This window comes from Podarcis bocagei, assembly GCF_964188305.1.
Source record: "Podarcis bocagei genome assembly, chromosome: 7".
NCBI lineage: Eukaryota > Metazoa > Chordata > Lepidosauria > Squamata > Lacertidae > Podarcis > Podarcis bocagei.
Window position 1 is genome coordinate 81,054,388 of NC_138132.1, and position 23,979 is coordinate 81,078,366.

At 47.5% G+C, this 23,979-nt stretch overlaps 1 protein-coding gene across 1 annotated transcript; it reads right to left on the reverse strand.

Annotated features, from left to right (window-relative positions):
* Window positions 1–1,360: 1,360 nt before the first annotated feature.
* Window positions 1,361–14,913, reverse strand: TAS1R2 (taste 1 receptor member 2). The gene is made up of 5 exons (XM_081202992.1): window positions 14,643–14,913; window positions 12,446–13,222; window positions 9,406–9,618; window positions 5,524–5,644; window positions 1,361–2,987 (listed from the first exon to the last, which is right to left on the reverse strand). The coding sequence occupies exons 1-5, from the start codon at window positions 14,901–14,903 to the stop codon at window positions 2,059–2,061; spliced, it is 2,301 nt and encodes a 766-aa protein (XP_081059118.1). The 5' UTR covers window positions 14,904–14,913; the 3' UTR covers window positions 1,361–2,058.
* Window positions 14,914–23,979: the final 9,066 nt, after the last annotated feature.

Sequence of the window (23,979 nt, forward strand, 5' to 3'; positions counted from 1 at the left end):
GAAATCGGAGCTTTTCAAGAGAATCAAACAGTAAGTAGGCCGGCTTTATAAAAGACTCAGATTCCACATAGGGATCGGACTTTATTCGCCGTGAACTTTGGTAATAAAGCAGTGTATGGTGGTGTTTTCATGATTCTAAAATGGCAGGACGTGGTGCTGTGGTTAGGGAGAGGAGGAGAAACTGGATACTGGATCAGGCCAATGGCTGATCTGGTCCAGCATCCTTCTCTCACAGGGGCCAAACATACCCTCCAACTTTTCTCTGATGAAAATAGGGACATCCTATTCCATATTAAGAATAAGAATAATTTTTTTATCTACATCCCACCCATCTGACTGTTTTGTCCCAGCCGCCCTGGGAGTCTTCCAACGTATATAAAAACATAATGAAACATTTAAAGGATTCCATCTACAGCAGGCATCCCCAAACGCGGCCCTCCAGATGTTTTGGGACTACAACTCCCATCATCCCTAGCTAACAGGACCAGTGGTCAGGGATGATGGGAATTGTAGTTCCAAAACATCTGGAGGGCCGAGTTTGGGGGTGCCTGATCTACAGAGCTGCCTTCAGATGTCTTCTAGAGATGGTATAGTCACTCAGGTGAGCTGGACCTCAGTGTCCGGGCTGAACGACGGTGGTGAAGATGCTCCTTCAGGTATACTGGGCCAAGGCCATTTAGGGCTTTCAAGGTGCTCGGAAATGTACTGGGAGCCAACGTAGGCCTTTCAGGACCAGTGTTATGTGGTCTCAGTGGCCGCTCCCAGTCACCAGTCTAGCTGCCACATTCTGGATTAGTTGTAGTATCTGTAGGAATTGCTTTATTTGGGAGGTGGAGCAGTTGGGGCACATGGGAATGTGGTTATTGTTTTTACAGTTTGCAGAAACAGATTTGATTGTTTTTAGAATTGGTGTTATATTTTATATCTGGTTCACTGCTTCGATGGCCTCAGGTGGTGAAGCACTTTATACATTTGCAAACCTACACAACATGCACATCTCCTTCATCAAAGTCCACTCCATCGGTCATGGATGCTTCAGTTGAGTTTCCTGCATTGCAGGGAGTTGGACTAGACAGCCCTTGGGGTCTCTACAATTCCATGCTTCTATTATTCTATAACCCCGAATTGATAGCCGCATCTTACAGCAGTGAGTTCCACAGGTTTAACCCTACTCTGTGTGAAGAAGTCCTTTCCATTTGCTCATCTGGAATCAGCTTCACCAAAGAACAAGTGACAAGGAAGGAAGAGTGAATGAAAGCCACTTCCGCCCTGCAGATTGCGGGCGTCACAGCCCCAGCCCCACGCGATTGGGAGAATCCCCAGCCGTGTCACCCCCTGGCCAGCCAATCAGCCAGCTCTGGGGGCGTGGCCTGCCCTGTTTAACGCAGGCGCGGCCGGGGATCTCCCTCTTTTCCCACCTATCAGCTGTTCCTGTTTCCCACCCTCCCGCCCTTTAAGGTTTTCGTTCCTTGACCTTGCTATGGACCTTGGTTGGTCGCCGTTGAGGGGCCTGGTAGGAATTTTTCCACTTGTCAAATTGGCACCAGCCACTTGGTTTTCGCCTACCTCATAGCAAATCATCACAACTTTCTGGGTATTGGCGGTTAGGCATTGGTATAGTTCTATAGATGGAAGAGGAGAGGTAACGCCATCACCTGCCCCGTATATTGAAGCATAGTCCGATAAAGGATTCCGGGGGGCGTGGTCCTGTCCAAAGCCTATGGAGGTGAGGGCCTAAGGCATGCCCCCGAACGGTGACCCCGGGGGAGTTCCTAGTTGATGTGCATCAGCAAGACTCCCCCTACTGGTGGTTAACCCTTCCTGGACTTCAAGCAGACAGGCTGAAGCCGGATAGTCGGTTAGGACCAATGCCTAAGCCAATACCGCTCATCACCTGAAACCAATAAATTTGTGGCCTTATTTAGCCCATTAACCTTAATAATTGTGTCATGTGTCTTTATTTCCACTGGGGGGGGGGGGAACTCGCCACACAACCTTCACTCCGAGCAGCAATGTACAAATCAACAGGTGTCCATTTCATTCCACGAGGCTCTGGAATTACTCCTGCCTCATGGTGTAGCTTTGAATGGCATCCTGGAAGAAGGCGGTCGTATTGCGCTCCGGGTGAAAGAAAAGGATGTAACATTTGGGGCCAAAGTAGCCCACGCAGATACTGAACAAGTTGGACAGGACGGTGGCCGCTTCAAAGACAATCACCACGAACCCTTCGAAAATGGACATGACAAGGAAGAGGGCCACCCAGGAACCAAAATAGCCCGTCATGCACAAGGTGATGTATTTGGCTTCGTTGTAGCTCTTCGGCAAGGCCTTCCCCATGTAGGCAAAGCAAAAGCAAAGGAAACACAAACTCATGTCAAAGGCATTGTTGAAGACCATGGTGGCGCGGTAGTCCTGGTTGCACATCAAGATGAGTATGGCCGGGTCGTCGCTCACCCGGGTTCGGAAGGGTACCGGCTTGTTGAAGTAGATATTGAGCGCTACGATGAAGACCTTGATGACCAAGACGACGGCGACAAAGACCCTCTGCCCGTCGTACTTCCGCCAGGCGTCGTAGGCCCGAGGCAGCTGGGCGGCCATCTTGAAGACGCAGATGATCTGGAAGGAGCGGACAGTGATGCAGGCAATGCAGGTGGTGAAGCAGAGGCTGAAGACCGTTTGGCGGCCGAAGCAAACCAGCTCCGTCGGCCGGCCCACGAAGAAGAGGGCACTGCAGAAACCAGCGGCCAGGGAGGCGATCATCAGGAAGCAGAGGCGGCCCCCAGCAGACTTCACCACCGGCGTGGCAGAGTGGCGGGTGAAGAGGGCCAAGGTCCACAAGGTCGCCAGGAGGCCAAGGGTCGAGAGAGAAAGGAGGACGATGGAGATGGCGTCGCCCCAGTGGATGTAGAGCAGCTGTTTCGTGAAGCACTCTTCTTTGCCGGGTTCCGACCACATGTCCAGCGGACATTTCTGGCAGGTGAAACTGTCTGCCGACCAAAAAAGGACACACACCACAGACACACATAATCAGTCAAAGTTAAGTTGTCACTGTATCAGGGGCTGGGAATTTAATCAGATCGCTTTGTCCAACAAAAAGGTTGGTTGATGGGTAGGTGGTGACTGGGAAAAGTGAACTGACCATCTTTGGCCCAATTATAAACCATTTTAAAAGGTGGAATTTATCTAGCTGACCTTCCTTTGTCATATTTCACTCTGTGGCGTTGGGCGGATATTCTGTTTAGTTGTTTGCAGTGAATTTTCCTCTCAGTCTTGCTGCAGATTTATGTTGTGTCATGTATGTTTCAATACTAAAGAGGATGCTCTCTGAACACAGAAATTCCCTGATTATTATTATTATTCTGCATTTGCATTTGTTTGTTAAGACAGGGGTAGGCAACCTAAGGCCCATGAGCCGGATGCGGCCAATCACCTTCTCAATCTGGCCTGTGGACTGTCCAGGAATCAACATGTTTTTACATGCGTAGAATGTGTCCTTTTATTTAAAATCCATCTCTGGGTTATTTGTGGGGCCTGTCTGCTGTTTTTACATGAGTAGAATGTGTGCTTTTATTTAAAATGCAGCTCTGGGTTACTTGTGGGGCATAGGAATTTGTTCATTTCTCCCAAAAAAAATATAGTCCGGCCCACCACATGGTCTGAGGGACAGTGGACCGGCCCCCTGCTGAAAAAGTTTGCTGACCCCTGTTTAAGAAGCTTTAGCTTCCGTCGTAGATCCTCTGGCTGGGTCTGGTTTTTCCATTAGGCATGCTAAATGTTTAGAGCTCCACCAGGAGAGATCTTCTGACTTGCTCACAGAGCTGAAAAGCCATGGGTCTCCTTCTCTCACAACTGCAACTGGGCAGGTTGTAGCAGAATTCTCGTGTACTTGGATCTATGACTATGGTGCCTATAAAATGTACATATTTATCTGTAGATCTAATATTGGAGGGCTGGGCAGGGGGCGTTACGATTATAAGAGTGCCAATGGTCTACAAAGACTTTAATGAGGCCCTGGACCCTTTAATCCCTAAGAGAAAAGCTTTAGGGTTGTTGTTTTTTGTATTATCACTTTGAACATCTTTTTTATCTCACCATATATCATTTCCCAAAATGCCCTCGGTTTCTTACAAGTCACAGTTTCAAGTGTCATAGGCGCCAACTCCCTGGGGTCCTGAGTGCCTGAGCACCCACAAAATTACCCACAAAAGGGCCAGGCACCCACAAATTTCAGTGCCAGGGCCATGTATGCTGCATAGCACCTGTGGCCCCGGGCACACACAGTCGTGGGGCCAAGTTGGCACTGCCGTCTAGTGTTATGAGAGAGGGAGGAAAACCATTTTTTCCACCTGCTTTCCCCAGGCCACGCATCATTTTATAGACCACTAACATCACTGACTTGCCTTTTCTCTAAGCTGAAAGCAGAGTGGGTGGCAGGCTTTTCCCCATATCTACCACCCACACAAACTCTGATGGTAGACATAAGATCATAAGAAGAGGCCTCCTGGATCAGGCCGGATGAAGGTGACTTGCACTACAACTAATCCAGAATGCGGCAGCTAGACTGGTGACTGGGAGCAGCCACCGAGACCACATAACGCCGGTCCTGAAAGACCTACATTGACTCCCAGTACGTTTCCGAGCACAGTTCAAAGTGTTGGTGTTGACCTTTAAAGCCCTAAATGGCCTCGATCCAGTATACCTGAAGGAGCGTTGCCACCCCCATCGTTCAGCACCCAGGGCGGGACGCGATGGGCGGGGCGAACCACTTGGCAGCGCACGTGCAACATCCACACGGACTGCGCATACGCTGCAGCCCATACGGTCATCGTACGAGCAGCAGCCCATACAGATACCCATATCGACGGTGCACAAGAGCGGCAGTCCGTACGGACGCTGTCCGGGCGGCGCCCATACTAACTGCGTGCACGCCCTTGGCCGCTCTACAGCTGGGGGGGCAGCGGGCCATCTTGTCACACATACCCCTGAGTGGTGCCCAGGGTGACCCCCTCCCCCCCCCTTCGTACACTCCTGGGTCCAGCGCCAAGGGCCTTCTAGCAGTCCCCTCACTGGGAGAAGCGAAGTTACAGGGGACCAGGCAGAGGGCCTTCTTGGTAGTGGCGCCTGCCCTGTGGAATGCCCTCCCATCAGATGTCAAGGAAATAAACAACAATCTGACTTTTAGAAGACATCTGAAGGCAGCCCTGTTTGGGGAAGCCTTTAATATTTGATAAATTATTGTATTTTAATATTTTGCTGGAAGCTGCCCAGAGTGGCTGGGGAAACCCAGCCAGACGGGCGGGGTACAAATAATAAATTGTTATTGTTATTGTTATTGTTATTGTTATTGTTATTGTTATTGTTATTGTTATTGTTATTGTTAGATGGGGACTCGTAGACTCTAGCACCCTGTTCTCACAGCAGCCACCCAGATGCGCTGCCAAAAGAAAACCTGCAAATAGGACCTGCACACAACAGCAGCTCTTGCTTCCTGTGGTTTCCAGCAAGTGGTATTCAGAAACTTACTGCTGCTGTTGAGAAAGGTCCCGGCCTCACACTGCACACACTCAAAACAGCAGGTGAGCATCCCGATCAATTTTTTCTTATGTCCCGCCTCGCATTGCTCTGAGCAGATGGACTGAGGAGCCTGCAAAGGAGAGAGCGTGAGAATTATACGTGATTTGCTCACCATTTATATACATACTGTGTGTGTGTGTGTATTGACGTTTTAACATTATGAGGAAAGTGAGGATTTACAGAAGTAAGAAAGATAGGAAGGAGAGAGAAAATAGAAGGGCGTTGCACAGCATGCTTGCAAAAGGAAACACTGCAGTGTGTGTGGTGAAATAAACAAAAATGAAACAAACAAAAATGTTAATCTTAATTCCCTTGCTTTCTTATCATGTGCACACCATATGACTACGGATACAATTATAGCAATAAAATAAAATAAAATTCTTAAGTGTTATATATTAATTTGTATTTTGTATTTGTATTTTTGTTTCTTTGTCTTATAAGGCTGATTAATATTTTACAGCATTTTAAATGTGTTTTTGGAAGGGGGGTTATTGTGTGTTTTTGTTTTTGTTTTAACTACTGACTTGTGTTTTTTATCTTGTCTGTTTATCCTGTGAACAGCCCTGAGATCAGGTGACAAAAGGCGGTATATAAATCTGATAAATACATAAAATTCTTGGGTGTGTTGCATCTTAACTATTGTATGTTCTTCTAAACCATACTATAGCATAAATAGGAGAAACTGTTTATATGCCACCTTATTCATAAACAAAGCGTACTGCCAAAAAACCCAAAAACCTGTCTTTTTTGCTAGACACTCCAAAGCCTTTCAGTTTTTGTGGCCAGGGGGGTGGGATTTCTAACAAGGCTAATGCCAAGACCTTTGAATGTCAGTCGCCCAAATTAGCCAGCTCAAACTTTTGCTCCCCTTTTGCTGTTCATCCCCAGACACACACACACACACACACACACACACAATTTTTATTATTTATTTTATCATGGTGATAAATCGGATTCCTCCTTCCTACAGGAAGGCCCTCTAACTTCTTCCAGAGCAGAGGGTCTTCTGTTTGTAAGCCCGTCCATGATGCCAAGGGTTGCCACCAGGAAAATTGTCAATTTCAGTCAGTTACATTTATTTGTTGAGTTCCTTGGAATTTCATTCCCAGTGATGTGTTTAAGACACGGCTCCAGAAGTGCAGGATCTTAACGGCATCTCCAGATAGTTTAAAGGTAAAGGTAAAGGGACCCCTGACATTAGGTCCAGTCATGGCCGACTCTGGGGTTGCGGCGCTCATCTCGCTTTATTGGCCGAGGGAGCCGGCGTACAGCTTCCGGGTCATGTGGCCAGCATGACTAAGCCGCTTCTGGCGAAGCAGAGCAGCGCACGGAAACACCGTTTACCTTCCCACCGGAGCGGTACCTATTTATCTATTTGCACTTTGACGTTCTTTCGAACTGCTAGGTTGGCAGGAGCAGAGCCCGAGCAACGGGATAACTGCCTCTCTGGCAGTGATCCTGGAGTAGTTTAGCTGTGCGCTTTCCTTTGTAAAGTGTCAAATTGATGCGGTTCAAATCCCCGCGATTGTAAAACAAAAAACAACAAAAAACAACCACTCTTAAAACAGTTTACAAAGAATTAAAAACAGCAAAAAAAACCACAACTCTTGGATATAATGAAAGATAAAAATCAGGAACAAACCAAAAGCAGATGCGGCTGGCGCTGTGGTCTAAACCACCGAGCCTCTTGGGCTTGCCGATCAGAAGGTTGGCGGTTCGAATCCCCATGATGGGGTGAACTCCTGTTGCTCTGTCCCAGCTCCTGCCAACCTAGCAGTTTGAAAGCACACCAGTGCAAGTAGATAAATAGGTACCGCTGTGGCGGGAAGGTAAACGGCGTTTCCGTGCACTATGGCTTCCATCACGGTGTTCCGTTGCGCCAGAAGCGGTTTAGTCCTGCTGGCCACATGACCCGGAAAGCTGTCTCTGGACAAATGCCAGCTCCCTCAGCCTGAAAGCGAGATGAGCACCGCAACCCCATAGTCGCCTTTGACTGGACTTAACCTTCCAGGGGTCCTTTACCTTTATCTAATGTTTGGAACATCACATTAGGCCAGGCAATCTTCCCCTGGCTTCCAGTTCATCTCCAGGCCCGATCCAAGGTGTTTCTTCACTTACAAAGCTCTGTGGGGATTCGGACATCGGTATCTAACAGAAAACCTCCACCTGTTTGTAAGGACCCTTTTCCCGATAGCTCAGCAGGTAAAGCGTAAGACTCTTAATCTCAGGGTTGTGAGTTCAAGTCCCACGTTGGGCAAAAGATTCCTGTATTGCAGGGGGTTGGACTAGATGGCCCTAGATAGCCCTTCCAAATCTACAATTCTATGTCTTGAAACAGCCTTCATCCACCTGGTATCCTCAAAATACCTGCGACTACAGCTCTCATCAGCCCTGCATTCTTCGTCAGCTCTGTGCCCAATTTCATCCCCTTTACATGCACTGTAGACATTTTCAAAATGACAAAAAACAAAAAGCCGGGGTGATTATTATATCTGTCTATCAAAGACAAAGCTCTATGCAGGGACGCCTCAAGGAGTTAACCTCCAAAGGAGGCACAAGGTGGCAGTCTTGAGCCAATGTAAACAAGTTGTGGGACCCGCCTGGTGCAGATATCTATCAGAAGGGGGGAAGTGAGATTTCTATGGACTTGTTTGCATTCACCCTAAAGCATATTGGTAAGTTAGCAAATTATAGGGAAGGACCGGAGCTCAGTTGCAGAGCTCCTGCCTTGCATGCAGAAAGCCTGCATCAATCGCTGGCACCTCCAAGTAGGGCCAGGAAGGACTCTCTGCCTGGAACCCAGGAGAACTGTTGCCGGTCAGTGCAGGAAGTGTTGAGCTGAGTGGAGCAATGATCTTCAGGCAGCTTCCTCAGGGTTTTGGGTAGGAGACAATTCTGATAGCTCTGTTGGGGGTTGAGCCTCAGATCTCCAAGCAGATATCAAGCTGTAGACCTTCCCTAGAAAGTGATGGTCAATATTGTCCATACATCCAGAATTTCCTGGACATAGCCAGTCGGAAATAGTATCCAGGCGGAAATCGCTATAATGTCTTGGAAAACCCAGACGCACGTCAACCTATGTTGGAAGCGTAGATTTTTGCAAACTTCCTTTTAAAAAACCTCAAATTTTTTTGAGACTTTGAAATATGGCCACCCTAGTCCATGGTCATTTGTGGCCTGGACCCTTCCAGATTAGACTGTTGCAATTTTGGGGGTCGGGGGTCAGTGGGTGCAGTCCTTGAAAATTGTCCAGAAGCTTCAGTTAGAACAAAACCTCCGCCAGCTTACCAAAACTCCCTGAAATCCCCATTTTGGACATTTGAAGTTCTCAATCAGAGGTGGGTGGAGCCTGTGGCCCTCCAAAGGTTGTTCAACCACAACTCCCAGCATCATCCCTGACTACTGGCCATCCACACTGGGATTGATGGGAGTTGTAGTCTAAGGACGTCTGAAGGACCACAAGTTACCCATCTCTGTATTAGGCAATCACTTGTCTTTATTGCCCCAGGCTACCTCCACCACAACTCTGCCTGTTGCTGCCTCCCTCCCATGGGTTGCTGGACTCTAGGTCCCACCATCTTCCGTAACCATTGGCCATGCTGGCTGGGACTGATGGGAGTTGGAGCCCAACAACACCTAGCCACAGATGTCCCACCCCCCAACCTTGAGATACAATGCCAGGTCTCGATGGAAGTTCCCACCCCCACTAAGAAGACCCTTGTATCTAGTAAGTACCCACTGAGTTCATTCCACAACAGGAAGAAGACCTCGGAGGTGGAACGGACTATCCGGCGCAGGGCAGCCATGGGAGTCCCTTGAGACGCTACTCACTGTGTTGTTTGCGGTGTGCCAGGTGATGATTTTCTCATTGACGTCGAGCCTTCCCTGCAACGAATTATAGGAAGCAATCTTCTTGAAAGGCTGGCCGGGAACGTTCCATTGCCACTGTATGACCTCGAAACCGTTCGGTGGGTCTCCTTTCTGGTCAAAGTTGATCACGGTCTTCAGCAGGGTGAAGTTTACCTTGTGCATCTCCTTCAGCAGCTACGACACGAGGAAAGAGGCATTGTTTGGGCGGTGATGGCAAGCCATTTTGAGCTCAGGCCTCAAAACCACACTACAACCTTGATTGGAAATAGAACTGTTAGACCCCAAAACCAAGATTTTGTCAAAGATGTATAACTTGCTGTTGAAATGGAATACTCAGGATGAAACGGTGAAATCTGTTATGATTAAATGGGCACAAGATGTTGGACATAATATTATGTTTGCTGACTGGGAACAGTTATGGACCACAGGTATGAAGTTCACGGCATGCAATGCCTTAAGAGAGAATATTATGAAAATGACACCAGTCAAGCTTGCAAAAATCTATCATTTGCCCGATAATAAATGTTGGAAATGTAAAGAAACTGAAGGTACATTCTTTCACCTTTGGTGGACGTGCCCAAGGATTAAGGCTTTCTGGGAGATGATTTATAATGAAATGAAAAAGGTATTTAAATATACCTTTCTGAAGAAACCAGAGGCCTTTCTTCTGGGCATGGTCGGCCAATTGGTGCCAAAGAAGGACAGAACTTTTTTTATGTATGCTACAACAGCAGCAAGGATACTTATTGCAAAATATTGGAAGACACAAGATTTACCCACTCTGGAAGAATGGCAGATGAAGGTGATGGACTACATGGAACTGGCGGAAATACTGGCAGAATCCGAGACCAGGGAGAAGAGGCGGTGGAAGAAGATTGGAAGAAATTTAAAGATTATCTACAGAAATACTGCAAAATTAATGAATGTTAGAATGATGTTGCAATATTATAAAGGAATATGTAAAAATGGATTGTTAACAGGTGATAACCTAAAGTTATAATATATTAAGATAAAAGATTAAGATAAAATCAAAGAGGGAAAGGATTTGCTGAATTAACTAATTGAACTGGAATACAAAAAAGGGAGGTGTGAGGAGGTCAGGGAAACAAGCAAATGAAAGATAAGATATAGAAAGACTGATCTGTTTTTAACTGTTTTTACCTTGTATTTTCATTTTCTATTTTTTTTCCTCTTTCTTTTTTTTCCTTATCTTTTTAATATGTTGAAACTTCAATAAATATCTTTTTTTAAAAAAAAAGGAAAAAAAGAAAAAAACCACACTGCAACCACCACCGCCCTCCCTGAATCTACTCTTGCAGATGCAGCAAGCGAGTGACCCCCATAGAAACACCCTATGTCATTTTTTGGTAACCTCAAACCCCTGTGCTGCAGTACCAGGGGCGCCCACTTAGCATTCTGTCAGCTGACCCCAAAGGGCCAGTCCCTGCCCAGCTCTACCTCTCCCTCTAGTTTCAGTGTTCAGCATTGAGTGCTGTCGCTTAGGTAGCCAAAACAGCACCACCCATATGGGGTCATTCCAGTAGTTGACCCAACTGATTGTGCCCAGTGGCCCTGGAATGATGGCAGACTGATGGAAAGGGTTTTTTTTTTATTTGTAGCTGGAAGGCTGCATTTCCTCCTGGGTCTCCTTACTGGGGTCATTGGTAGGGCTGGCGATATATCGTCCAAAACTGGTTTCAAGTCCATTATCATGATATCAGCTTTGTAATTTTTGACCTGGGAATATATTGTGACTCACGGCATGTGTTAGGGTTGGGCAAGGTATATCGTCCAAAATTGGTTTCAACTCCGTATCATGATACCAGTTTTGCAATCTTTAACCTGGGAATATATTGTGAATCATGATGCGTCTTTGTGTTTGTGTGCAAAAAAATCACAGCATGGGGGGAAACCGTGAAGTCAGCCAATGCCTCTACAGTACATAGCTCCATCCTTATTTCAGACACCGTGATATATCGGTTATGTCGCAATGTTTACCTGGTGACATATTGCATTGTTGAAAACCAGATAATCGCCCAGCCCTAGTCACTTGCGGAACCAGAGGCAAAATTTGGTTCAAAATTTTCTTTGGTAGGCAAATTTCTACACTCGCGTTCATCATCCCTCTCTATCCTCCCTCCACTGGGCAAGTCAGGGCCAGTGAGGGGGTAGGGCCCTGGGATGGGGGTATGGTTTTGGGACGGGGCACAGCCCGTAAGGACCCCCAGAGTCCAGATAAAGAGGTCTGGATGGCCTCAGCTGGCTCCCTGGCCTCATTTTCTCCATCTAACCCTAAACAACCGTGTCTTGCAGCCTCCCGCCTTTGGTCAGGCCTCCATGAATACCGTATTTTTCGCTCTATAAGACGCACCAGACCATAAGACACACCTAGGTTTTGGAGGAGGAAAACAGGGGAAAAAATATTCTGAATCTCAGAAGCCAGAACAGCAAAAGGGATTGCTGCACCGCGAAAGCAGCGATCCCTCTTGCTGTTCTGGCTTTTGGGATAGCTGCACAGCCTGCATTCGCTCCATAAGACGCACACACATTTCCCCTTACTTTTTAAGGTACCCCTGCCCGTACGGGCCAGTCGTGTCCGACTCTAGGGTTGTGCGCTCATCTCACTTAAGAGGCCGGGAGCCAGTGCTGTTCGAAGACACTTCCGGGTCACGTGGCCAGCGTGACGAAGCTGCTCTGGCGAGCCAGCACCAGCGCAGCACACGGAAACACTGTTTACCTTCTCGCTATAAAGCGGTACCTATTTATCTACTTGCACTTAGGGGTGCTTTCGAACTGCTAGGTGGGCAGGAGCTGGGACTGAAAGACGGGAGCTCACCCCGCTGTGGGGATTCGAACCGCCGACCATACGATCGACAAGTCCTAGGCACTGAGGTTTTACCCACAGCGCCACCCGCGTCCCTTCCTTACTTTTTAGGAGGGAGCAAAAAATACGGTACATTCCCTCCCTCCCCAGCCATGTGGCATTGATGCGGGAGTTCACCTCCCACGGATAAATCTCCCGCCGGTCGCATCTCGTGGCGCTGCATCTTAGCAGCTGGTGCAAGGCGTGTGCGACCACGTAAACGGCCGAGTAGACGTTGAAGTTGATGCGGTCCCCTGTGCCCCGGAGGCTCTTGTCGTAGGAGCAAGCCTCCGCCAGACAGTCGTCACATTCCTGGTTGCACGTTGCCGCGCCGGAGGCAGCCTGGCCTTCGCCGCCTTCCCCCGGGTGGGACGGACCCCTGACGCGGAAGTCGTCCATCCCAGGGACGGGCACTTCCTGCACGGCCACGCCAAAGATGGTGCCCACACTCGAGATGTTGGCGACGCCGTGGGTGGTCGGGTCGATGGACCAGGCCTCTGCGGCGATCCACACGACGTCCGTCATCTCCTGGCGGATCACCTCTCTGAAGAACGTGGGGAGAGGCAGTTCCAGGCTGAGGATGATCACCACTTTGGCCGTGCTCCTGATGATCTTGGTCACAATACTGCTGATCCACTCCTCTGTGCTGTTGCCTGAATCGTGAGGATCCTTTCCCTGGACCGGGATGGTCTCCTGGAAGGCAATACAGCCTTGGGTGGCCTGGGCTCGCAACAGCTGCAGGTTTTGTTGGCCGTAGTCGTCGTCGCTGGCAAGGACAATGAACCAGTTCCACTTGAAGTGTTTCAGGAGCTGGAGCATGACAGCGATCTGCTGCTCGGCGCTTGGGATGGTGCGGAAAGCCACCGGGAAGACCTTGGGGTTGCCCAGGAACTCGGTGGTGGCACTGTAGGTGATCTGGAGTGGAAGGAGAGGATAGCTGTCAACTTACGGATTTGAAAATAAGGGACCAGCAGCCTCGAAAATAAGAGATCAGCAGCCAAAATAAGGGATTTTAGTCAACCAGCAGCCAAACAAAGCCTCAAGCGGTGGTTCCCACAGTGCAGCAGCCCGGGAAAGGGGATGCAACAAGAGAAACCACCGTCACCTCTCTGCTGGGAAGCGCTGAGCAAAGGCGAGTCCCCAGGCAACGCGGCCGATTTGATTGGCACAAGGCATACAAGCTCCACCCCCCAGTCGTTCCTAGACTCCTTATTGGGTGAGCAACACAGCCAAGAAACACAGTTGGAGCCTCCCTCCTCCCTGGCCGGCAGGGAGGGAGGGAGAGAGAGGAGCTGCTTCCTTTGAAACCCGGGAAATTTAAGGGACATCATCAATAAGGGACAGCAACGGGACACGGCGCTGGGATAAGGGACTTTCCCACCAAATAAGGGACGATTGACAGCTATGAAGGAGAGCCGAGTCACCCTCAGGGCAACCAAAGAAGAGAACGGCATAGGAGGGAACAGCACCAGCAAAGCAGGACTAGCAGATGAAACTGATGGAATATGTAGAAACTGCTATCTTAAACTAGCAGAATGAGAGGTTAGGAAGAAAGAGTTTTTAAAGAAGAGTGGAGGGGGGGAATTGCGGGATATTTGAAAAATTATTGTAAATAACTTTAAACGTTAGCAAGGTTGGAATAAACTGAGCAGTTGGACTGCAGGTGGAGGAGAAAACTGGAAAAGAAAGAACAAGAAGTACCGTATTTTTCGCTCTATAAGACGCACCAGACCATAAGACGCACCTAGTTTTTGGAGGAGGAAAACAAGAAAAAAAATATTCTGAATCTCAGAAGCCAGAACAACAAGAGGGATCTCTGCGCAGCGAAAGCAGCAATCCCTCTTGCTGTTCTGGCTTCTGGGATAGCTGCGCAGCCTGCATTCGCTCCATAAGACGCACACACATTTCCCCTTACTTTTTAGGAGGGAAAAAGTGAGTTATGGAGCAAAAAATACGGAAGTTAGAATATGCAGCAGTAAAGGAAAAATTAATTGAACCATAGAAGGGGGGGAGGGAAGTCAAAGCTAAGTAAGCTGGTAATATGTGCAAATTAGAGTGGCTGGGGAAACCCAGTCACATGGGCGGGCATTATAATTATTATTATTATTAAACAGGACATCCCTATTTTCATCAGTGAAGGATGGAGGATATACATAATGCCAGCCAGGCGAAAATACTGAGAGAATGACTCCGGGCCAGCCAGAGGCGTGGCTTGTGGAGAGGAGGCGTGGCCTTGGGAGGCTTCCAAGGGCCTGAGGTTGAGGTGTGAGGGGCCACATTCCACCCCTGGGGCCCGCGGTTCCCTGCTCCTGCCGAGGAGGGCCACCAACTTTACCTGTGGGACGAGGAACTGGCTCAAGAGGAAAGCGGCGGTCACCGCTGCCTGAGAGGAGTCTGGCCCGATGACGGCTAGCACCCTTGGGCGGTACTGCGTGTAGTTGGTCTCGATATCCAGCAGGGAACGGTTGTTGGAGAGGAAGTATAAGATCGGATGGATGGTGTTGGTGAGGTAGCAGACGTCCACCATCTCGTAGCCCAGCCGCACCCCTGGCAGGAGGGTGCTGGCTTTGTTGATCTCTTCTACCGCGTAGCGCATGGCTTGGAGGTAGCTGTAGCTCACGACTTTCAGATTGTACCTGGGAGAGGGGTGAGAGGCGATGCACTGAGGGCCAGCTCTGGACCGGGGAGGCCGGGCAAAGCTCCGGTTGAGTAGCCTGCTCTTCTTTAAAAGGATTCCAGCAAGCATCGTTAAAAAATGTGAAACACAAGAACATCAGAAGCATAGCTGTCAAGTGTCCCTTATTTGGCGGGACAGTCCCTTATCCCAGGGCCATGTCCCACTGCTGTCCCTTATTGATGATGTCCCTTAAATAAGCTACTGAAGGTAATGGGGCCCTTTCAATTCAAGAAGGACACTGACAAACTGGAACGTGTCCAGAGGAGGGCAACCAAAATGGTCAAAGGCCTGGGAACGATGCCTTATGAGGAACGGCTAAGGGAGCTGGGCATGTTTAGCCTGGAGAAGAGGAGGTTAAGGGGTGATATGATAGCCATGTTCAAATATATAAAAGGATGTCACATAGAGGAGGGAGAAAGGTTGTTTTCTGCTGCTCCAGAGAAGCGGACATGGAGCAATGGATCCAAACTACAAGAAAGAAGATTCCACCTAAACATTAGGAAGAACTTCCTGACAGTAAGAGCTGTTTGACAGTGGAATTTGCTGCCAAGGAGTGTGGTGGAGTCTCCTTCTTTGGAGGTCTTTAAGCAGAGACTTGACAACCATATGTCAGGAGTGCTCTGATGGTGTTTCCTGCTTGGCAGGGGGTTGGACTCGGTGGCCCTTGTGGTCTCTTCCAACTCTATGATTCTATGATTCTATGATTCTTTCTATGTCCAGCTGTGCTTTGTCAACAACAAATTTTTGCTGTTTTTTGTGTTGAATATTTGCTATATGGTAATTTATAGGACCTAATAGGTATCTAAAGCCATTTGCACGCAACAAAATATGTATTTTATCAAAGTAATTGTTGATCCCTTACTTTGGCCGCTGATCCCTTATTTCTGAGGCCGCTGGTCCCTTATTTTCAAATCTATAAGTTGACAGCTATGATCAGAAGCCATCAGACCCATGGTCTAGCTGCCTGCACTGACTGGCAGCAGCTCTCCTGGCCTTCAGGCAAGCCTGTCCAGATGCATATTCCACACCTGGAGTCCTGTGTCCAGTTCTGGGCACCACAATTTAAGAAGGAAATTGACGAGCTGGAACGTGTGCAGAGGAGAGTGGCCAGTATGATCAAGGGAAGCCAAGCCTGATGAGGAACAGTCGAAGGAGCTGGGTATGTTTAGCATGGGAAAGAGGAAGCTGAGAGGAGATATCTTCAAATATCTAAAGGATAAGCTGCATGGAAGATGCAGCAAGCTTGTTTCCTCCTGCTCTGGAGAGCAGGGCCCGAACCAACAGCTTCACAAGGAAGGAGATTCCAACAAAAGACCAAGAAGAAAAATATATGGTAGAAAGAACTGTTCCATTAATTTGATTTTGAATTGATTTTAAATGAATTGATTTTAGAATGCTGTGTTACTTTTATTGTTGTTAGCCAGTCTGAGCCCAGGTTTGGCTGGGGTCGGCGGGATATAAATAAAATTATTTATTTATTTATTTATTTATTTATTTATTTATTATTATTAATTATTTTACAAAATATTTATTGAGATTTTACACTAAACATAAGGTTTTTTAAAAAGTTAAAAATAATTAAACCAACAATTACACATACAAAAAAGAAAAGGAAAAAAACGACAGCTAACAAGAAAGTTACCAAAAAAGAGACCTAAAAAGAAGAAAAAGAAAAACAGTGTGATACAAAATAGAAAAAATACAAAATAGAAAAAAACAGGTAGTTGAAAAAATAAAAAGGAAGAGAAAAAAGAATGAAAGATATCTTAAAAAAATAATAATCCATTTTTCAATATCTTTAAGTTCATTTACTTATTTCCTTGACCTCCTCACACCTCCCCTTTTTGTATTCCCGTTTACAAAGTCCTTTCAGCAAATCCTTACCCTCTTTCATTTATCTTTACTCTATATTCTTAACCTATTATAACTATATATTTTCATCCAAATAACTATCTATATTTACATATTCTTATTAGCCTTAATACCAAAACCACTTATTTTCAGTCCAACATCATTTTAACATTCATTAATTTTACAGTATTTCTGTAGATAATCTTTAAATTTCTTCCAATCTTCTTCCACCATTTCTTCTCCCTGGTCTCAGATTCTGCCAGTCATTTCTGCCAATTCCATATAGTCCATATTGTTGTTGTTATTATTATTATTATTATTATTATTATTATTATTATTATTATTATTCCAACAGTGGAATGGACTCCCTTGGAAGGTGGTGGACTCTTTTTCACCAGTGGTTTTTAAGCAGAGATTGGATAGCCACCTGCCAGAGATGGTTTAGCTATGGATCCTGAATTGCAGGGGTTTGGACTCTTGGGTGTACCCCAGACACTTCTATGAATCCACACCCGAAATCTCATTTCATTCCTAAAATGACCTGCCCTCCACAGTGCCGGATTTACATACAGTGGTGCCCCACAAGACGAAATTAATTCGTTCCGCAATTTTTGTCGTCTAGCGAATTTTTCGTCTTGCGAAGCACGAAATCCCATAGGAATGCATTGAAAATCAATTAATGCGTTCCTATGGTCAAAAAAAGTCGAAACAAAGCCAAATTTGGTACAACAACAGTTTATTAACTGCTCTTTAAAGTCACACATACTGTAAAGAGCAGTTCAAAAACTGAAGGGAAAATAAATTAACTTTATAAACAAAACATGTCTTTGTTTTTAGACAAAGGAAACAAAGCCGCGAGACGTTTTCGTCTTGCGAAGCAAGCCCATAGGGAAATTTCGTCTTGCGAGGCAAATCGAAAACGGAAAAACCTTTCGTCTAGCGAGTTTTTTGTCTTGCGAGGCATTCGTCTTGCGAGGTACCACTGTATAAGCTAAACAAGCTATAGCTTAGGGCCCTACTCTCTTGGGGGGGGAAGTAAAGGAAAAAAACCTGGATGTACATTTTCAAAATATAAGATAAAAAATAAATAAAGCCTACATACAGCAAGTGTTTTCTGTTATTTAGGCTCCTATGATGTAAGTAATGGGCCCCGCCTGCTAGCCTGCTCCCTCAAATATCACAGGTTTGCTCATTTCTATATATAAGGTGCCTACATGGAGTGGTTGCATGACCACATGTGCAAATGGCTTGAGATACCTATTTGGTCCAATAATAATAATAATAATAATAATAATAATAATAATAATAATAATAATAATAATAATTTATTATTTATACTCCGCCCATCTGGTTGGGTTTCCCCAGCCACTCTGGGCGGCTTTCAACAAGACACTAAAATACAATAACCTATTAAACATTAAAAGCTTCCCTAAACGGGGCTGCCTTCAGGTGTCTTCAAAAAGTTTGGTAGTTGTTTTTCTCTTTGACATCTGGTGGGAGGGCGTTCCACAGGGCGGGTGCCACTACCAAAAAGGCCCTCTGCCTGGTTCCCTGTAACCTGGCTTCTCGCAGCGAGGGAACTGCCAGAAGGCCCTCAGCGCTGGACCTCATTGTCCGGGCAGAACGATGGAGGTGGAGACGCTCCTTCAGGTATACTGGACTGAGCACTGGATATTCAGAATTATTATTATATTTGCATGCATATCTCACCTCTTCTGCAAGAAGCTCATGGTTTCCCCAATTTAATCTCCACAACCACCCTGCGAGGTTGGTTAGGCTGGGTGATGACAGTGACTGCCCCCCGCTCTGGTCACCCAGTGAACTCCATGCCCAGGTGGGGATTCGCACCCTGGTCTCCCTGATCCTAGACCAACACTCTAACCACTACACCACACTTTCATATTCATAAATTCAACACACAAAAAACAGCAACCATTTGTTGCTGACAAAGGACAGCTGGACATATAAAGGACCCCATTACCTTCACTAGCTTTGGGCCTCATCAGACCTAAATCCGGCCCTGGCCCTCCCCCATTTCTGATACCCGGTACATACTTTTTGCAGATGGGGACCTCCTGCGCGGGGCTGAGGTGGGGCCTGCCCACAGCTTCTGCGTGCAAGGAGAAGAGGCCCCCGAGGATGTAATCTCCTGCCAGGTGGAAATGGGAAGCGGGCGTGGTTACTGAGGCCGCGGCAGCCACCAAGGCACCGACGCAGGCTGCCACCAGTCCGGTGAAGCGCATGGTGGGGCACTTTTTTTATGGCACCCTCATATCGGCAGCTGTCCAGCCAGAAGATGAATGAGATGTCTCTGACCTTCCCCTTGCCACCTGCCAGAGCCTTTCGCTAGCTCCTTTGCATAGGAGGCAGGTGAGGACCAGCTCATTTGCATGCATTTATGCATGGGGTGGGCCGGACGCGGGTGGTGCTGTGGTCTAAACCACAGAGCCTAGGGCTTGCCGATCAGAAGGTTAGCGGTTCGAATCCCCGCGACGGGGTGAGTTCCCGTTGCTCGGTCCCTGCTCCTGCCAACCTAGCAGTTCGAAAGCACACCAAAGTGCTAGTAGATAAATAGGTACCACTCCGGCGGGAAGGTAAACGGCGTTTCCGTGCGCTGCTCTGGTTCGCCAGAAGCTGCTTAGTCATGCTGGCCACATGACCCTGAAGTTGTACGCCTACTCCCTCGGCCAGTAAAGCAAGATGAGCGCCACAACCCTAGAGTTGTCCGCGACTGGACCTAACGGTCAGGAGTCCCTTTACCTTTATGCATGGTGTGGGGAACCGTGACCTGGGCATTGGACTCAATGGCTCAAGTGAAAACATAGGCCTCAGTCGTTTCGCTGCAATGTGCTGACCGCTTTATATTTTTCAGGTTTGGCCAACGTGGCCCCCTGCAGATGTTCTGATCGGCAAGTCCTAGGTTCTGTGGTTTAACCCACAGTGCCACCTGCAGATGTTACTGGACTCCAATTCCCATCAGCCCCTGGCAGCTCAACCAATGGTCCAGGATGATGGGAGTCAGAGTCCTTCAACAGCAGGAGGGACAGAGTTTCCCCAGCCCTGCCTTAAAAGCTAGGGACAGTGAAGGCAAGAGATGGTCCGGTTCAGGACTTAGCCGAGATGGCGAAATGACATGTTTAACCAGAGAAAAGTCAGTGTTCACATTTTTTGACGACTGGAAGCCTCCCGTAGACTTTGAATGGAAAAGAAAAATAATGACTTTGAAGACTGAAGATGTTTTTTGTAGAAAGTGGCTTTGTTAGGTATTGAGTGAATGAAGTGAATGTTGTTTGCATATGGCAAACGAAGAATTCAAAGTCTTACCTTCTGAATTTTATTTCTCTCTCTCCTTTAACCATTATATTTCCTTATTTATCTCGCGCTCTTTCTTGATTCCTCCCTCCCCCCCTTATGTTTTTATTGTATTTAGATCAAAGTCTTAGTTTGGACAAAAAAAGGAGGGGAAGATATTCAGTATTAAGTTTTGTATTTTTTTCTATAAGCACTAATATTTTTTTTAAGACTATAGAGAGCCTTTATTCTCAGTAATAAAGGAACACACAGGTGGAGAATACTTTTATTTCTTTATTATTTGTAAGCGGAATCTTTGTACGAGTTAATACTTCATGATCCCTTTGGAGCCTTGCTGTATCTTCACATTTTTGCCCTTCCGGGATGTCCTTCTTTGTGGTTTAAATATCAGATTCTTTGTTTTCTTCCTCTTTGTCGTCTGTACTTTGGACGGGAGGGGGCTTAACAAATCAATAAAATTAAAAGAAAGAAAGAAATGGACTTCTGTTCACATTCAAAGGCAAGGCTGCCTAAAAAATGGTTTATGTCGGGGGAACATAAACCAAAAAAAACCCCTCAGCCCTCTTACCTCCCAGATTTGCACCATGCGAGAAAACTCCTCTCCCCCTTTTCCATGCAAAGCTCAGGGTTCGCTCAGGCAAATAACCCTGTGCTTTGGATTTGCATAAGGAGCCTGTTTGCATTTAACCTTACAAGAACAGGCCAACTGCTCTGTCAAAGCTGTGGAGGGTTGCATTTTGAGAGCATGACACCAATCTTGATCCGGAGACCCCGGTGTTCTTTGGAGGACGAGGGCAGGGGCAACTTTCTGCTGTTGGTGGTGGTTGTTAATTTATTTATTTCTTTATACCCCGCCCATCTGGCTGGGTTTCCTCAGCCACTCTGTGCGGCTTCCAATATTAAAAACATAATACAGCGTCATAATTAAACATTAAAAACTTCACCAAACAGGGCTGCCTTCAGATGTCTTCTAAAAGTATGATAGTTGCATATTTCCTTGACGTCTGATGGGAGGGCGTTCCACGGGGTGGGTGCCACTACCAAGAAGGCCCTCTGCCTGGTTCCCTGTAACTACACTTCTAGCTACAAGGGAACCACCAGAAGGCCCTTGGCGCTGGACCTCAGTGTCTGGGCTGGATGATGGGGGTGGAGATGCTCCTTCTGATATACTGGGCCAAGGCCGTTTAGGGCTTTCAAGGTCAGCACCAACACTTTGAGTTGTGCTCGGAAACGTACTGGGAGCCAATGTAGGTCTTTCAGGATAATAATAATAATAATAATAATAATAATAATAATAATAATAATAATAGCCATTATTCCAAAAGCTAGCCAGCTTGAGAGTTGGATGTGTTTTGGACATGCAATCAATAACTACTACAGTGGTACCTTGGGTTAAGTACTTAATTCGTTCCGGAGGACCGTTCTTAACCTGAAACTGTTCTTAACCTGAAGCACCACTTTAGCTAATGGGGCCTCCTGCTGCTGCCGCGCCACCAGAGCATGATTTCTGTTCTCATCCTGAAGCAAAGTTCTTAACCTGAGGTAATATTTCTGGGTTAGCGGAGTCTGTAACCTGAAGCGTATGTAACCTGAGGTACCACTGTATATGGTCTCAGCGGTCGCTCCCAGTCACCAGTCTTGCTGCCGCATTCTGGATTAATTGCAGTTTCTGAGTCACCTCAGCGCATTGCAGTAGTCCAAGCGAGAGACTGTCCAGATCATCATAAGAACATAAGAAGAGTTTGCTGGATCAGGTCAATGGACCATCTAGTCCAGCACTGTCCTTTCACAGTGGCTGCCCAGATGCCTCCCAATGGACAGTCTGAAAGCAGGATTCAAGCAGAAGACCGCCCCCTCTCCTGAGGTTTCCAGCAACTGGTATTCAGAAGTATCGCTGCCTCCAACCCTGGACACTGGATTTCTGCCACATCACTGCTTCTTGGCGTAACCTACCTCGCAGGGTTGTCGTGGGATGAAATGAGGGGGGAGCAAAAGCCACCTTGCGCTCCTTGAGAGCCAGTGTGGTGTAGTGGTTAAGAGCGGTGGACTCGTAATCTGGTGAACCGGGTTTGATTCCCCGCTCCTCCACATGCAGCTGCTGGGTGACCTTGGGCCAGTCACACTTCTCTGAAGTTTCTCAGCCCCACTCACCTCACAGAGTGTTTGTTGTGGGGGAGGAAGGGAAAGGAGAATGTTAGCCGCTTTGAGACTCCTTAGGGTAGTGATAAAGCGGGATATCAAATCCAAATTCAAACTCCTTGGAGGAAGAAAGGTGGGACAGAAATGCGAGTTCTACAGCAGGGATTAGGAGGCAGTGATTGGCTTTAAAAGAGAGGATTGGGACAAATTCATGGAGGAAAGAGCTATTTGTGGCTACAATCCTCAATTGCTATGTGTTATGGTGCATTGTCCATAAAACTGTAGAGTTGGAATGGCCATCTAGCCCAGGGAGTCCCCAACTTAGGTCTCCAGCTGTTGTGGACTACAACTCCCATCATCCCTAGCTAGCAGGACCAGTGGTCAGGGATGATGGGAATTGTAGTCCCAAAAGAGCTGGAGGCCCAAGTTTGGGAAACCCTGCTCTACAAAGACTCATCAACCTTTTTGCCCAAGACTGCAGGGCGCTTGGCCATTCACCAGCCTGGCGAAATAGAAGAAATACCGTATTTTTCGTTCTATAGGACACAATAGGACGCACCGGACCATAGGACGCACCTTGTTTTAGAGGGGGAGAACAAGGGGGAAAAAATCTCCCCCTATCTGCTCAGTGCCCCTTCAGCGAAGCAGAGGAGAAACGGAGCCCCTTCCATTTCTCCGCCCGCTTCGCTGAAGGGGCACTGCGCAAAGAGGGGGAGATTTTTTTTTCTTTTTCTCCCCCTCTAAAACAAGGTGTGTTCTGTGCATCCAGGTTGGGGAGCAGCGCAAAGTTGGCAAGCAGCCTTCCCGCTGCCCCCCCGAGCGTGTGGGGCTGGCAGTGGGGGGAAGCGCTGCTTTCCCCCACCACCAGCCTCAAAGATCCCTGAAGCCTGCGGAGCGCAGTGCGAGTTCCCACTGCGCTCCGCAGGCTTCGGGTTCCTTTTGCTGAAGCCGGGAGAGTCTTGCTCTCCCGGCTTCAGCAAAAGGAACCTGAAGCCTGCGGAACACAGCAGGACCTCGCGCTTTGCTCCGAAGGTTTCAGGCAGCTAGCCCTGAAGCCTGGAGAGCGAGAGCCTGTGCACCGACCCCTCTTGCTCTCCAGGCTTCAGCGAAAGCAACGCGAAGCCTCCGGAGCGTGGAGGGAGCGCTCCCTCTGCGCTTTGGAGGCTTCACATTGCTATCGCTGAAGCCAAGGAGCCTGCATTCACTCCATAGGACGCACACACATTTCCCCTTCATTTTTGGAGGGGGGAAAGTATGTCCTATAGAGTGAAAAATACAGTAATCTAGATTACCCCCCTCGCCCGGAATCTTGCTTACAGAATGTGAACACCTGATTTTCCCAGCATCCCAATTACAATTCAGTCTACCGTCCTCTGGGGGCAGGAAGAACACCTGATGAAAAGTCATGCCGCATAAGATGAGTCAGTTGGTGGATATTTCCATCTGATGTTACAGAGGGCTCAGCAATCTGGCTGGTTTGCATACATTTCCCTGCCCTGAAGTATCTGGCCTCAAACCTGGAACAGAGGAGTCCAAAAGATGCAGCCGACAGACACACCTAAGGCAGAAACCCCTCCCAGGCACTGCCTGGTGAAAAGAATCTTGGGAAGCAGGGTTTGGGGAGAGCTGCTGCCAGTCAGAGTAGGCAGTACAGAGTGAGATGGACCAACAGCCCAGCTCAGCAAATGGGCTG